Source organism: Podarcis muralis, chromosome 2 (genome assembly GCF_964188315.1).
Source record: "Podarcis muralis chromosome 2, rPodMur119.hap1.1, whole genome shotgun sequence".
NCBI classification, from domain to species: Eukaryota; Metazoa; Chordata; class Lepidosauria; order Squamata; family Lacertidae; genus Podarcis; species Podarcis muralis.
This window is the reverse complement of record NC_135656.1, coordinates 6,191,901-6,206,299: the sequence shown is the minus strand read 5'-3', so window position 1 is coordinate 6,206,299 and position 14,399 is coordinate 6,191,901. Positions and strand designations below refer to the sequence as shown.

Sequence of the window (14,399 nt, the reverse complement as noted above, 5' to 3'; positions counted from 1 at the left end):
AATGGGTCTGCATATTTTTCACACTTCCAACAAACATTTCAAACACCTTTATACAGTCTAAATAATTTCACGAGTTAGATACCATTGGTACATCATTTTATGTACCAGCGGGACTGGATGGGGGGGGGACTTTTTTTTTCTTTTCTTCTATGTGATTAACCTCCCCAACCAAGAAAGAACCATCGCATAACTGACCTAAGCAGTATGATTAAAAACTGTGTGGAGATGAAATACTAACCAAAAGTTTGACTTATGGAGATCGAGAAAAGAACAAGGGCTATTGGAATGGCGCAGTAATAAAAAGGGAGTCACCATCTTGGCAGGTTCTGTCGAAAGATTTATGATCGGGAGGAGGAAGCTTTGTTTTCATATTGGATTCCTGGCAGAACCTCCTCAGGAATGAGAAACGGAGTGACAGACCTGTGAAAAATTTAATGAGTAGACGGTAAGAGTGTTTTTCTTTATGGAAGCGATGAAATACGGTAGCCGTCTGAATATGACCCTTGGATGAACGGAAAAACCCACACAGGATTACAAATTTGTTTCAACCCGCTTGTGGAGACTATCAGAGGTCACAAAGACAAAAAGAAAGGAAAAATATATGAAAATGACAAGAAGAGGTGTGGAAAACAACAAGAAAGGATTGGATAGAATTGTGAACATTATTTGTGGACATTAAAGCAGCAGCAACAAGAGGATTGGATCCCTTTTGGAACTTGAAATATGGGTACCCCCAACAAAAAATTTAAAATTCGGCTTTGTAATTTGGAATTTATGTGATTTGATTTAATTGGTCTGTTAATAAAAATTATTCAAATAAGATCTATTGGGGTGTTCATGCTCCATCATAAGGGCATTTTGAATTCGGATTCTGACTCCCGCGGCATTAGCGACCCCTCCCAGTTTGGTGTCTTCTGCCAATGTGATGAGCATCCCCTCAATTCCTTCATCCAAGTCATTTATAAAGACGTTGAACAACAACGGGCCCAGGACAGAACCCTGTGGCACCCCACTGGTCACTTTTCCCCACGGTGATGAGGAACCATTAATGCAGGCATAGGCAAACTCAGCCCTCCAGATGTTTTGGGACTACAACTCCCATCACCCCTGACCACTTGTCCTGTTAGCTAGGGATGATGGGCGTTGTAGTCCCAAAACATCTGGAGAGCCAAGTTTGCCTATGCCTGCATTAATGAGTATCTTTGGGTTCGGTCAGTCAATCCACCTAACAGTTACCTCATTTAACCCACATTTTACCAGCTTCCTCATGAGACTGTCATGGAGGACTTTGTCAAAAGCCTTACTGAAATCAAGGTGCACTATGTCCACAGAATTCCCCTGATCCACCAAGTTTGTAATTCCATCCAAAAAAGACATCAGATTGCTCTGGCAGGACTTATTTTGCAGGGGGTTAGACTAGATGGCCATTGTGGTCCCTTATTAGAAAATGTGACTACTATCACAGAATAGGAAAATAAAATGGCCTATGCTATTCTTTTTTTCTTTTCTTTTCTTTTCTTTTCTTTTCTTTTCTTTTCTTTTCTTTTCTTTTGCCAAACTACCTCATGACATAGGGTCCAAAGGAGTCAGGCAACAATACAGTGGTACCTCAGGTTACATACGCTTCAGGTTACAGACTCTGTTAACCCAGAAATAGTACCTCGGGTTAAGAACTTGGTTCAGGATGAGAACAGAAATCACATGGCGGCGGTGCAGCGGCAGCAGGAGGCCCCATTAGCTAAAGTGGTGCTTCAGGTTAAGAACAGTTTCAGGTTAAGAACGTTAAGTCCTTAACCCGAGGTACCACTGTACAGCAATGAGCTTTTATTAATTATTGGAAAAGGAATTTGTTTGCAAATGTAGTACAGTATATGATCTATTATGAATATATCCTGAATGTATGTTAGAAAATTCTGAAAGCTTTTTAAAAACAAAGAACTAATTAGATTAAGATCAAATTTTATGTGTGAGGAATGGGATGAATGGAAGAAGCAGAAACTTCCCCCCTCACCACAGTCTCTACAGTGAGGTCAGGACTGGCTGCCACAGAATAAAACAAACAAACAAACGAGAAGTTGAGGGTTACACCTGAGGTTCCCACACCGCCTCTTGCATGAATTGCAGCTTGAGAAGCCATGTGTTTTTAACGCAACAGACGGAACATTACTGGGGGCAGCCCTTTTCTCCATGCACCTCCAGACTGGGGCAGAGTTGTGCCTCTTGAATTTCTACCCAATATCCAGTTCGTAAGGCAAAAAGCTTTTCAGAAGGGAAAGAAAGTGGCGCACGAAAAGCTAGGAGTGAACAGACCTGTCAGTTTTGGTTTCTCTCTGTCTTTTATTTCTAAGTGGGAGGAAGACAGCTGCTTCCATTCTACTGCAGTTTGGTTTCCACCAGACACATGAATTGCCTCGCTGTCTGCTGTTTAGTACAAGTTACTTAGCTTACATAATGTACATTCATGTCAGTGTAAAGGAATCATCAGATCCAAAAAAAGTTATTGATTACATGGCATTTGCAGACTTGGTGGCGCCTCTTCTTTATTCAGTCTAAGAAGCTTCCTTGAGGGATGTGGACTCGCTTTCATTGGAGGGTTTTAAGCAGGTGTTGGATGGCCATCTGTCATGGACGCTTTAGTTGAGATTCTGCATTGCAGGGGGTTGGACTAGATGAGCCTCAGGGTCCCTTCCAAGTCTACAGTTCTGTTATTCGGTGACTTGATAACAACAATGATGTGAACCAGTAATGATCCTACTCTTTTGACTGGTTTCTGTTCCTGACCCTTATAGACATGTTATTGGTTTGGAGAACTCCATCAGAAAATTCAGAAAGGTGAGAATCTCAGGAAGGTGTGAGATGTAGCAACCTGTGTGCCCTGTGGCCAGCAGCAGAAGCAGAGAAGGCTCCTGAACCTTGAATAGTTACATAGAAGAGGGACGTGCAACATGTACAGCTTACCAACACAAACCACACATGCTGAAATTCCCTTTTGCACACAACGATTGAAAGCATAGGAGCCTTGTCTCTCTTCTCTTGCATCTGGCTACCCAATCCCCCCTTTTCTTTCCCTAGCCACTATTTTCACGTCACTGTCTTTACACGGCCTGAGCAGGTTTGGGCCAAGACCAGGTCAGCACAAGGTCTGCCAACGCTGTGGGCATGTAAGAGAGAGGAACGAAGAAGAACTGGGAGTCCCAGCCTCCAGAGTAGCGTGTGCGAGGGTGCCGGGACGTCAAGGCATGCTCCATGCAGTCAGTGACCAGGTAGAGGTTAGTGCTGCATCGAGTTATGAGGGCCTCTTTGAACAACTGGCGCCCTGAGAAGAAAAAGAGAGGGAGTTAGAGGAGAAGAGAGCAGTACATGTGAAAAGGATCTAGGAGTCTTGGTTGACCACAATCTTGACATGAGCCAACAGTGTGACGCGGCAGCTAAAAAAGCCAATGCAATTCTGGGCTGCATCAATAGGAGTATAGCATCTAGATCAAGGGAAGTAATAGTGCCACTGTATTCTGCTCTGGTCAGACCTCACCTGGAGTACTGTGTCCAGTTCTGGGCACCACAGTTCAAGAAGGACACTGACAAACTGGAACGTGTCCAGAGGAGGGCAACCAAAATGGTCAAAGGCCTGGAAACGATGCCTTATGAGGAACGGCTAAGGGAGCTGGGCATGTTTAGCCTGGAGAAGAGGAGGTTAAGGGGTGATATGATAGTCATGTTCAAATATATAAAAGGATGTCACATAGAGGAGGGAGAAAGGTTGTTTTCTGCTGCTCCAGAGAAGCGGACACGGAGCAATGGATCCAAACTACAAGAAAGAAGATTCCACCTAAACATTAGGAAGAACTTCCTGACAGTAAGAGCTGTTTGACAGTGGAATTTGCTGCCAAGGAGTGTGGTGGAGTCTCCTTCTTTGGAGGTCTTTAAGCAGAGGCTTGACAACCATATGTCAGGAGTGCTCTGATGGTGTTTCCTGCTTGGCAGGGGGTTGGACTCGATGGCCCTTGTGGTCTATTCCAACTCTATGATTCTAAGATTTGTGGTCCAAAACACGGCAAACAAACACCAGGATATGAAGCCGTTCTCTGTGGGACAGTCAGGGTGGCATATGAACAGTTTTCAAATCAACAACAAGAACTGGTGCTAATCACTCAACCATCCCCCCACAGAAAAGAGCACTTTCTGAATTTGGAAAGGTACATTCCCTGTTCCATTAAAGAAATCAACAAACCTTTGAGCAGTTGGGACTTTGCCAAGTCTGAGGGAGGAAGTAGGGCAGATGATCTTTTCCCCCCAATGAGTTTGTTTTCAGACTGGGAGGAAGATAGAACCCTTAGGGGGCTAACCATAAATCATAGAGACAAGCAGCAGAAATCAGAGAGACCGGCCAGCAGATGAGGCTGTTGCAGAATCAGGTCTCTCCCCCCTTCCTATGTCAGGAGACAATTCTGACTCATCAAAAGGAATCAGGGCCACCAAAGGGGGTAAGTGCAAGGGGCACCTCTGTACTACTGGGCCCAGAACCAACACAGGGCAGACTCTGAGATTTCATTTTAAAAAGACGTATTAAGTCTCTAGCTCCTTTGGAACAAATGACACAGAGCCACAGTCCTTTGTGAGATATTGACTTGCTTCCACCTTCCACTGTTTTAGCCAATGAGTGCCTGAGTTGTGACTGATGACTACAGTGGTACCTCAGGTTACAGACGCTTCAGGTTACGGACTCTGCTAACCCAGAAATAGTACCTCGGGTTAAGAACTTTGCTTCAGGATGAGAACAGAAATTGCGCGGTGGCGGTACAGCAGCAGCAGCAGGAGGCCCCATTAGCTAAAGTGGTACCTCAGGTTAAGGACAGTTTCAGGTAACCGGAGGTACCACTGTACTGTGAAAAGGGCAGAAGGCCCCCAAATGGCTTCAAAATGATTCTCCAGCACCAAGCACACCATGCCTGTAAATCACATATATACCACTTTAACAATCATGGCTCCCCTCCCCAAATCGTGGGAAGTGTAGTTTGTTAAGGCTGCTGGGGGTTATAGTTCCGCAAGGGGTAAACTACAATTCCCAGGATTCTTTGGGAGAAGCCATGACCGTTAAAGTGGTATAAACATGCTTTGAATGTATGGTGTGGATGCAACCCAATATTAAGGGCAAAGCTCCCATCCTTCAAATGGACAGGGAAGCTCTGCTGGCAGAGGTTCACAAATGCAAGGGACTTGTGGCCCTCCAAAATGTTGCGGGACTCCAACTCCCACTATCCCCAGCTATTGGTTATGATGACTTGGGCTGATGGGAGTTGCAATCCAACAACATCTGAAGGGCGCTAGGTTCTCCATCCACCTTTATCTCAATGGCAGCCCCAGTTCTCTCCCCACAGACCACATGGAGGACTCACATCTCTCATAGTAGGTCTGTCCATAGCTATCTTTGACTTCCTGTGGGGTGCGGACCCATTGCTGCTCGAGGACGCTCATGCTGTGCTGGATGTTAGTCATGTTTGTTCGGAAATAGCCTGGCTCCACCATGGCTACTTTCACCCCAAATGGGCGGAGATCGCGCCTGGAAAGAAACAATGGGTTTGACATGGTTCATACAGCTACCCCTGCAACTGTGGCTAACAGACGACAGTTATATGGGAAGAAATTGAATATTTAATTTAGTTTGAATCTGGGTCTGGCAATTAAAGGAAATGGTGAGTGAGGGTGAATTTTGGGAGCGAGGGTAGGTGATTGTAAACAGCTGAACTCAAAAGCTTACTTGGCTAGTCAAGGACACTTTGCAAGGTCCGTAGAAAATTATCTCACATTCCAGGGACGAGGCTAACCCAGTGAGCAGAGGTAGGCATCATTTCGGCCCAAATTTTTGCAAAAGGTGCTTCTTAAAACCTCACTCCTTAGCAGGGAAGCTAATAAAAAAAAAATGGCATTGGATACATACCGGGTTTTTTGCTCTATAAGACTCACTTTTTCCCTCCTAAAAAGTAAGGGGAAATGTGTGTGCGTCTTATGGAGCGAATGCAGGCTGCGCAGCTATCACAGAAGCCAGAACAGCAAGAGGGATTGCTGCTTTAACTGCGATCCCTCTTGCTGTTCTGGCTTCTGAGATTCAGAATATTTTTTTTCTTGTTTTCCTCCTCCAAAAACTAGGTGCGTCTTGTGGTCTGGTGTGTCCTATAGAGCGAAAAATACAGTAATTGTTCAGCTTCACTGTCCCCAGCTATGAAGTGGGGGGGAATGAAAGAGCCAGCAAAGCCCAAAATTGATTGCCTTCTTCCTCCTCTTGATCTGGGCCTGAGATATTTAGCCCCTCTCTGCACTGCATTTTGACAATTGTGATGTCAGAAGTGATAGCTTACCTGAGAGAGTCGGAGAAAGCCTCCACCCCATACTTAGATGGACAGTAGCCTCCTCCGTAGAAAGCCAGTCGCCCCAGGATGCTGGACACGTTAACAACCCTTCCCCTGGCCTTCTTCACCAGCGGCAACATGTGTAGCGTCACGTCAATCAGTCCAACCAGATTGACATTTAGCACTTTTACAAAGGCATCTTTGTCCAGCCACTCATTGGGTACCATCGCTTCCACAATCCCTGCATTGTTCACCAAGCCCCAGAGCCCTGTGGAGTAGAGGCAGCAAGTTAGCATTTGAGTAAGAACACCATCATCATCATCATTAATAATTAAATAATAATTAAATAATAATTTATTATTTATACCCCAGCCACTCTGGGCAGAAACCAAAGGACTATTAAAAACACGATAAAATGATGCTGAACATCTGGCCCAGGCTAAGCAAAGCTTGGGAACACCAATAAATTTAATTTTCTCATAACAAAATGTGTTGCCTGGGGGGGGGGGTCTAAAAATTATGCACTCACAATGTTTTGTAAGCTAGGGATGGGGAAGCTGATGGTGTTGGACTCCACCTCCCATCAATACCACCCACCATGTGTGATGGACAAGGATTGTGGGAGTTGTGTTTTTAAAATCTGCCTTTCTGTATCAAAGTGTTGTTCTTCAGCATGCTTTTTCTATGCTTTAGTGAGTAAGAGGAAAAATGGTTGAAACAGCTGTGGTTTGGAAGGAGGTGGACTTGCCCTGCCAGACCTTAAACTTTGTTGTGAACCAGCTGCTTTTTGCTGGCTGAGAGAATGGCTGCTTCTTGAAAACACTGAAGTGTTGGATAATGGCAGATGAAGTTGATGGACTATATGGAATTGGCGGAAATGACTGGCAAAATCCGAGACCAGGGAGAAGAGTCGGTGGAAGAAGACTGGAAAAAGTTTAAAGACTATTTACAGAAATATTGTAAAATTAATGGATGTTAGAAGAATGTTGGAATGAAGTTATATGGCTTTAGCAGAAATGTTATAAGGAATTAAGTATAAATAGATTAATAGAATATTAAAGGAAAAAATAAGGCTAGAATGTGTTAAGATAATTATAGGATAGAAAACAGAGGAAGATGGAAAGGAATTGCTGAAACAATTAACAGAAGTGGAATACAAAAAGGGAGGTGTGAGGAGGTCGTTGAAATAAGTGAATGAAAGATAAGATATTGAAAATGTTTGAGGTGTTTTAAACTGTTTTTGTTAGTTTTTGTTCTGTTTTGTTAGTTTAATGTGTTAGTGTTATGTAGTGTTTTTGTATTGTATTGTTCTTTTTATTGTACTTTTTTTGTAGTGTTTAAATGGTTGGAAAAGTAATAAATATTATTTAAAAAAGAAAAAAGAAACAGCTGTGGTTTGTAGTAAAACAGTTTGCTCGCCAGATGCAGAATTAGTTGTGTGCAACGTATCACAGCATGCAGGGGATTGTGTGCCTAGAGTAACAGGTGGTAATGCTGGCTAGAGGGAGGACATGGAGCATTGCCAAAAATAGATAGGTAGAAAGCTTTAAAAGTTATTGAAGATGTTCCTATGTAGGCAAGCTAAGGGAAACACCTGGCTATGCAGTCCCTATAGAGGACTCCTGAAGCTGAGCCACATATGGATTTATGTTGCCGTGGGATACCACAAATGGCTCTTTTGAATCTTCCCTTGTTTGTGTGAAACTATTACTGTACTTGAACTGCTGTTTGTGCACACAATTAAAATTGCTATATAGCTGTATCTCTCCTGCTTAAATGTGCCCTTAAGGCAGGATTTGTGAGGAAAGAGACAATGGGAGGTTTCCCACTTTGACCTTGCAGAGAAAACATTGGCTCAGTTTAGGAATCAAAATGGTTCCAGGTTGGTCTTCCTGTGCTGATCTATGTACGTGCTTGGTTGGTACACTTATGAACATTACCATATACCTAAGACCATAAAATTCCTATCACACTATCTTCAAGCTCATATCTGGAAGCCAGCCACTGTACCTTTGTCTCTGACGCACCCTTTCGCCCACTCAGTCGCTGCCACAATGCTCTCTGTGCTGGTGACATCCAGGAGGGTGGTTTTCAACCGATCTGATGTGAGCCTCTCCAGCTCTTCGGCCCCTTTCTGTGTAAAACAGGCTGCCAACACCCTTAGCCCCTCAGCGTCCAGCTGCCTGGCAAGCTGGTTCCCAAAGCCAGAGTCGCAGCCAGTGATGAAGACATACTTCTCTCGGAGGTTTTCCACCTTCTGCCTTTCCAGGTACCATCGGATGACAAAGAACAGCAAGACTGCCAAAAGGAGCCACATGCTCACTGTGTGTTTCTTTCAAAAGAGGAAGCAAAACATGGCAGGGTTGTTTTTTAATTCTTGTTGTTTTTATGCATTCCAGGTTTATTTTTATTTTATTTTATTGAATTTATATACACTCTATACCCAGAGGTCTCAGGGTGGTTTGCAGAATAAAAGCAAAATATTAAACCACAAAATACACAATCAAAACAAAAACAAACACCACCCAATAACTACACCCCCCCCCAAAAAAAACCACATTTTGAAAGGGCATAGGATGTAAATCAATTCAACCAAAGACCTGGTTAAAAAGGAATGTTTTTTGCCTGGTGCCTGAAGGCACCTAATGAAGGCGCCAGGCTTCATTATTCCCATTCTGGAGTTAGGTAAAGGTAAAGGGGTAAAGGGACCCCTGACCATTAGGTCCAGTTGTGACCGACTCTGGGGTTGCAGCGCTCATCTCGCTTTATTGGCCGAGGGAGCCGGTGTAAGAGCAATGCACGGAAACGCCATTTACCTTCCCGCCGGAGCGGTACCTATTTATCTACTTGCACTTTGACGTGCTTTCGAACTGCTAGGTTGGCAGGAGCAGGGACCGAGCAACGGGAGCTCACCCCGTTGCAGGGATTCGAACCGCTGACCTTCTGATTGGCAAGTCCTAGGCTCTGTGGTTTAACCCACAGCACCACCTGCGTCCCTATTCTGGACTTATCGGGCAGCAAAGTTCTCTTAGGAAAGCAGTTTGCAACACTCAAAGGGTTAACATAACAACATAAGGGTAATGATTAACAAAGCCATGCCTGCCCTGGAGTTCATTACACTGATTTCTGAGACTGTGTCCTTGCCTGTGACAATGACTGAACTCAACTGGCACTGCTCTGTTGAAATTAACGGAGACACTATGCTTAATATTGAGGGATCCTAAAAGGAAAAAAAAGCTCCAGGGAGACTCTTTCTGGAAAGGACATGCAATAGAAGAGAGATGGGGGAGCCACCCACCCCTTGATGTCCGCATTTGCAACATGCAAAAGGACTGCATACCAGGGGTGGGTCAGGCTGGAACCTATAAGTGGTTATAGCCACCCCACATTCTCACACAGCACCCCAGCCAGCCATTTTCACTTAAAGTTAAGCATAATCCATTCTTTTAACAGCCATTCATTCTCTCAAGGGGGCATTAATCACCTCCCTGTTACGCTGGATGAGTTTCAGTTAGTAAGGATAAAGGATGTGGAAAAGGTTCCTGAATCAGTCAAGGGATCTGATCCTGACAATGGACTGATGTCAATATTTCACATTTTCAGATCACCCTCTTCCTGCTCAGCTGAGAAAGCAATGTCCAGAGTGTAACCTGCCACATGCATTGGGCCAGTGACATGTTGGGACGGCGCCATGGTCATCAAGGAAGCCATGAAGTCCTGAGCCACCCCAGAGTCAGTTGCCTTGGCGTGGATGTTGACGTTCCCCAGAAACAGCAGTCTGGGAGTCCTCAACGCCCCTTCCAAGACCAGCTCAGGCAGGAAAACTGCTGGGCAGCAACATTGCACAGTAAGCCAACAGAATTCCTAATCTGTCCCAATTGCCCAGTGCTAGGAACATACACTCAAGATCCCACCCAACTGGACAGAGAGCCTGAAGAGAAAGACAAAAACCCTACGGACTATAGCAACTCCTCCTCCCTGACCCTCAAGTCTGCCTAGATGCTGCCCAGAGTATCTAGGTGGGAACAGATGGGTAAGACCAACTCCACCCTGCTCACTCACCCAACTCTCAGTGATACAGACCAGATTGACCTTATCCATCATCAGATCATGGCTGAAAGAGGTCTTACTCAGTGTCGACCTGGCATTCAGCAACAGCAGCTGCAGACCCGAGGCTGGTCCTCCTTTGCATCCGGGCACCTTAGTTCCAGATTGTAACCTGTATTCCATTTTAGAGACCTCATTTCTCTGCCTCTAGGGAGCCATGGGCTTCCCCCCGCAAGCAGCCATTGATGTCATTCTTGTAAAACTTAATAGACGTATAGGTTCATTATTCCAAGGAAGAACAGTGCTTGTCTTCTTGCAATGCTACTGACAATTCTATTAAGCTGTAACCCACCCAACTTCCTTCCAAAAAGGAAAGCTAAGATTCAAGCCACTCTCTTCTTTTAAACACACCCTGGATGCTTCCAGATGCGTTTGTGTTGTGGATTGGTGTGTCTCATGCACGCAAGCTTTTTGCAGCATTCACACGGTGTTAGTGGCATCAAAATGCCAGCCTGTATCTCCCTCCCAATTTAATCCAGCTTGACCCTCTCCAGGCATTAATTCTGTATTAAAAACACCTGTTGGCAATGACTCATTTGTGATTATCTTAGTGACCCATGTACAATATTAAGTCACTTCTGGAAGCACTCCCATCGCCAAACGAAAAGAAATACGCTTTGCTTACCTCAAAACTCAACCAACACCTTGACTGTCCAATCTGTCTGAAACAGGAACCCTCTACAAACAGAAGAGTAGATCTGTTAATCCATTCTGTTAGTGAACCTTTCCCTTACATCCCACCCCAGAATTTGTACGGAGGTTCTGGATAGGCTGGAAAACAGCCACCAAGTTGTTGGGTTTTTTTGACAAAACAAGAAAAGTCCAAAGTACTTTGTGTATCTATGAATTGGTAACCATTCTGGGGCTTAGTTCAATGACTTCCCTGCTTCAGTTGTCTGAAATCATTAGCCAGGGAAGTACTTATTCCTGCAGCTGGCTGGCTGCTTGCCATCTTCTCCAAGGCACCAGTCACAGTGCATGGCAGGGAGCTGATCAAAATGTCCCTGTGAATGCTATCTGCAAGCCTTTCAAGAACAGATTAGGCCTGCTTTCTTCTTTCAGGTTTTCCCGTTAATTTTTCAAGATGTAACTCTCCTTTATCCGTGCAAAGATTTACATTCATTTAGGGCATGGTATATATATGTGTGTGTGTGTGTGTATATATATACATATACATATATGTATATGTATATATAGCTCTGTTCCAGTAACAAGAAGCCGAAAGCACCAGCCTGAAGATGACGAGTGAGACCTCGTCGAAACGTCGCCTAGACACCCCAACTTTTACACGGGAAGACACCCGAGGACACCAAAACCTGCATATACATATATATATATATATATATATATATATATATATATATATATGCGCCATGGTGGTTGGCTTTCAATGTTAATTGCCATCAGGCAGCATTTTAACTGATTTTGTTCAGACTGTGTCAACAGGGAGGAGGTATTAATCACACAGGAGCTATTAACATTTTTTTTAAAAGATCAATCATGGCACTTCAGGTGTAGCATTTAGCATCATGTTTTGTTTGGCCCTTAGAAACACACAAACAGGTAGACCAGCATTTAACATAAGAACATAGTGTTGCCCGCCACCCCAGTCACCAAGCGGTGTGAGATTCCAGAGGGTCCCAGGCGCGTTTCCAGGGTTCGTGTTTCCTTTTGGAATTACGCAGAGCAGAGACCGTGGTGTCTTCATGCTATGTGGTTTATTTACACAACTATATAAGCTGAGCCTGCAATGGAGGGGTTCACAGCATTAGCACCCCAAAAGGGTTTTGTTTCTCCCATAACTACAGCCTCGGATTTAAATAGATATCAAACATTGGTCTCTGGGTGTCTATCCAGCTAGCTGCTTCTAGATCTCCTCACTGCTCTCCTCTCAAAATCTCTGGTTGTTGGGTTTTTTCCCCCTTTTCACTATCTCTGAATTGAGGGAGGGTCCTCACCCATTCAGGGACACGGGTGGCGCTGTGGGTTAAACCACAGAGCCTAGGACTTGCCGATCAGAAGGTCGGCGGTTCGAATCCCCGCGACGTGGGTGAGGTCCCGTTGCTCGGTCCCAGCTCCTGCCAACCTAGCAGTTCGAAAGCACGTCAAAGTGCAAGTAGATAAATAGGTACCGCTCCGGCGGGAAGGTAAACGGCGTTTCCGAGCGCTGCTTTGGTTCACCAGAAGCAGCTTAGTCTTGCTGGCACATGACCCGGAAGCTGTACGCCGGCTCCCTCAGCCAATAAAGCGAGATGAGCACCGCAACCCCAGAGTCGGCCACGACTGGACCTAATGGTCAGGGGTCCCTTTACCTTTACCTCACCCATTCACTGTCTACCATGTGAGCCCCTTCCTTTGTTCTCCTTGCACATCACCAGTAGGCTAGCATGGCTATTCCCAAAATTAAAAGTCTTGCCAGATCCACACAGTTGAATACCTCAAACTCATAACCCTGAAGAAAAGTTCAAAGTACTGGGTTGTATCTGTGAACTGATAACTGCCCTGGCAGGGTGCTGATAAGGCTGAGGGTCATGCTAAGTCCTGAGCAACCTTTCAGGGCTGTGAGAATTATGTAAGCAGAATTCCCTGATCTGGACCTTGTGCAGAGCCTGAATCAAAAAGCTCTTCACACCAAGAAAGAGTTCCAAAGTTTTACCTTAAACCAGTCACAAAAACATTGTAAATAGAAATCAGCACATTGCTCTTAAACAACAAGCAATGCAGTCCAATTTTATTTAAGCTGTAACTTGTTAATATAGCCCAGAGAGAGATTCCAATAAACAGGTTGCTTCTGAGAGATGCCCAGACTCCCCGGGAAGAGTTATCTATTAATATGAGCAATGAAGCAAAGATTCCACCCTCTGTTGCAACCCTAGCTGCAAAAGCACCCGTTTGCACTTGCTACGTTGTTGTTGTTGTTGCTGCTGTTGTTGTTTAGTCGTGTCCGACTCTTCGTGACCCCCTGGACCAGGTACTCCTGTCTTCCACTGCCTCCCCCAGTTTGGTCAAACTCATGCTGGTAGCTTCGAGGACACTGTCCAACCATCTCATCCTCTGTCGTCCCCTTCTCCTTGTGCCCTCATCTTTTCCAACATCAGGGTCTTTTCCAGGGAGTCTTCTCTTCTCATGAGGTGGCCAAAGTATTGGAGCCTCAACTTCACGATCTGTCCTTCCAGTGAGCACTCAGGTCTGATTTCCTTAAGAATGGATGTGTTTGATCTTCTTGCAGTCCATGGGACTCTCCAGAGTCTCCTCCAGCAGCATAATTCAAAAGCATCAATTCTTTGGCGATCAGCCTTCTTTATGGTCCAGCTCTCACTTCCATACATCACTACTGGGAAAACCATAGCTTTAACTATATGGACCTTACAGTTCTCTGCAAAACAGAAATCCTGCAAATGCAAACCTCCACTAAGTTTCACACACAATGCATACAAGCATAGCATTTGATGCACATTCAGCTTAGAACTTTTACACTGGGCAGAGGTAAAAGTGGGTGGATCAACAAACATGAGTTTTGTGGGGGGGGGCAGCACTTCTCCCTCGAGCCACTATCCGTTCCTCCCCCAATGCCAATGCGCTTCAGAGCCAATACCACAGATGGCAGTTGCCTTGACCATTTCAGCGGTGTGAACACAATTGCCAGGCTAGCCAAGACCTGCACCTTGCGCCTTATGGTAGACAAACCCGACTTCATCCTCAGTGGCAAAGTGGCAACTAGAGAGGCTACCCTGCCGTGTGAGCTCAGTCAGGGAAATGTCTTTGATGAGTTCCTGATGGAGGGAACAGCTGCAGACAAAATAATAATTTATTTAGAGCTAACACCTGGAAGGGACGCGGGTAGCGCTGTGGGTTAAACCACAGAACCTAGGAGTTGCTGATCAGAAGGTCGGCGGTTTGAATCCCCATGATGGGGTGAGCTCCTGTTGCTCGGTCCCTGCTCCTGCC

At 45.0% G+C, this 14,399-nt stretch overlaps 1 protein-coding gene across 1 annotated transcript; it reads right to left on the bottom strand.

The window, feature by feature from the left end:
* Positions 1 to 2,317: 2,317 nt before the first annotated feature.
* Positions 2,318 to 11,225, bottom strand: LOC114592979 (17-beta-hydroxysteroid dehydrogenase type 6-like). The gene is made up of 5 exons (XM_028721434.2): positions 11,077 to 11,225; positions 8,355 to 8,676; positions 6,354 to 6,612; positions 5,394 to 5,557; positions 2,318 to 3,316 (listed from the first exon to the last, which is right to left on the bottom strand). The coding sequence occupies exons 2-5, from the start codon at positions 8,659 to 8,661 to the stop codon at positions 3,096 to 3,098; spliced, it is 951 nt and encodes a 316-aa protein (XP_028577267.2). The 5' UTR covers positions 8,662 to 8,676; positions 11,077 to 11,225; the 3' UTR covers positions 2,318 to 3,095.
* Positions 11,226 to 14,399: the final 3,174 nt, after the last annotated feature.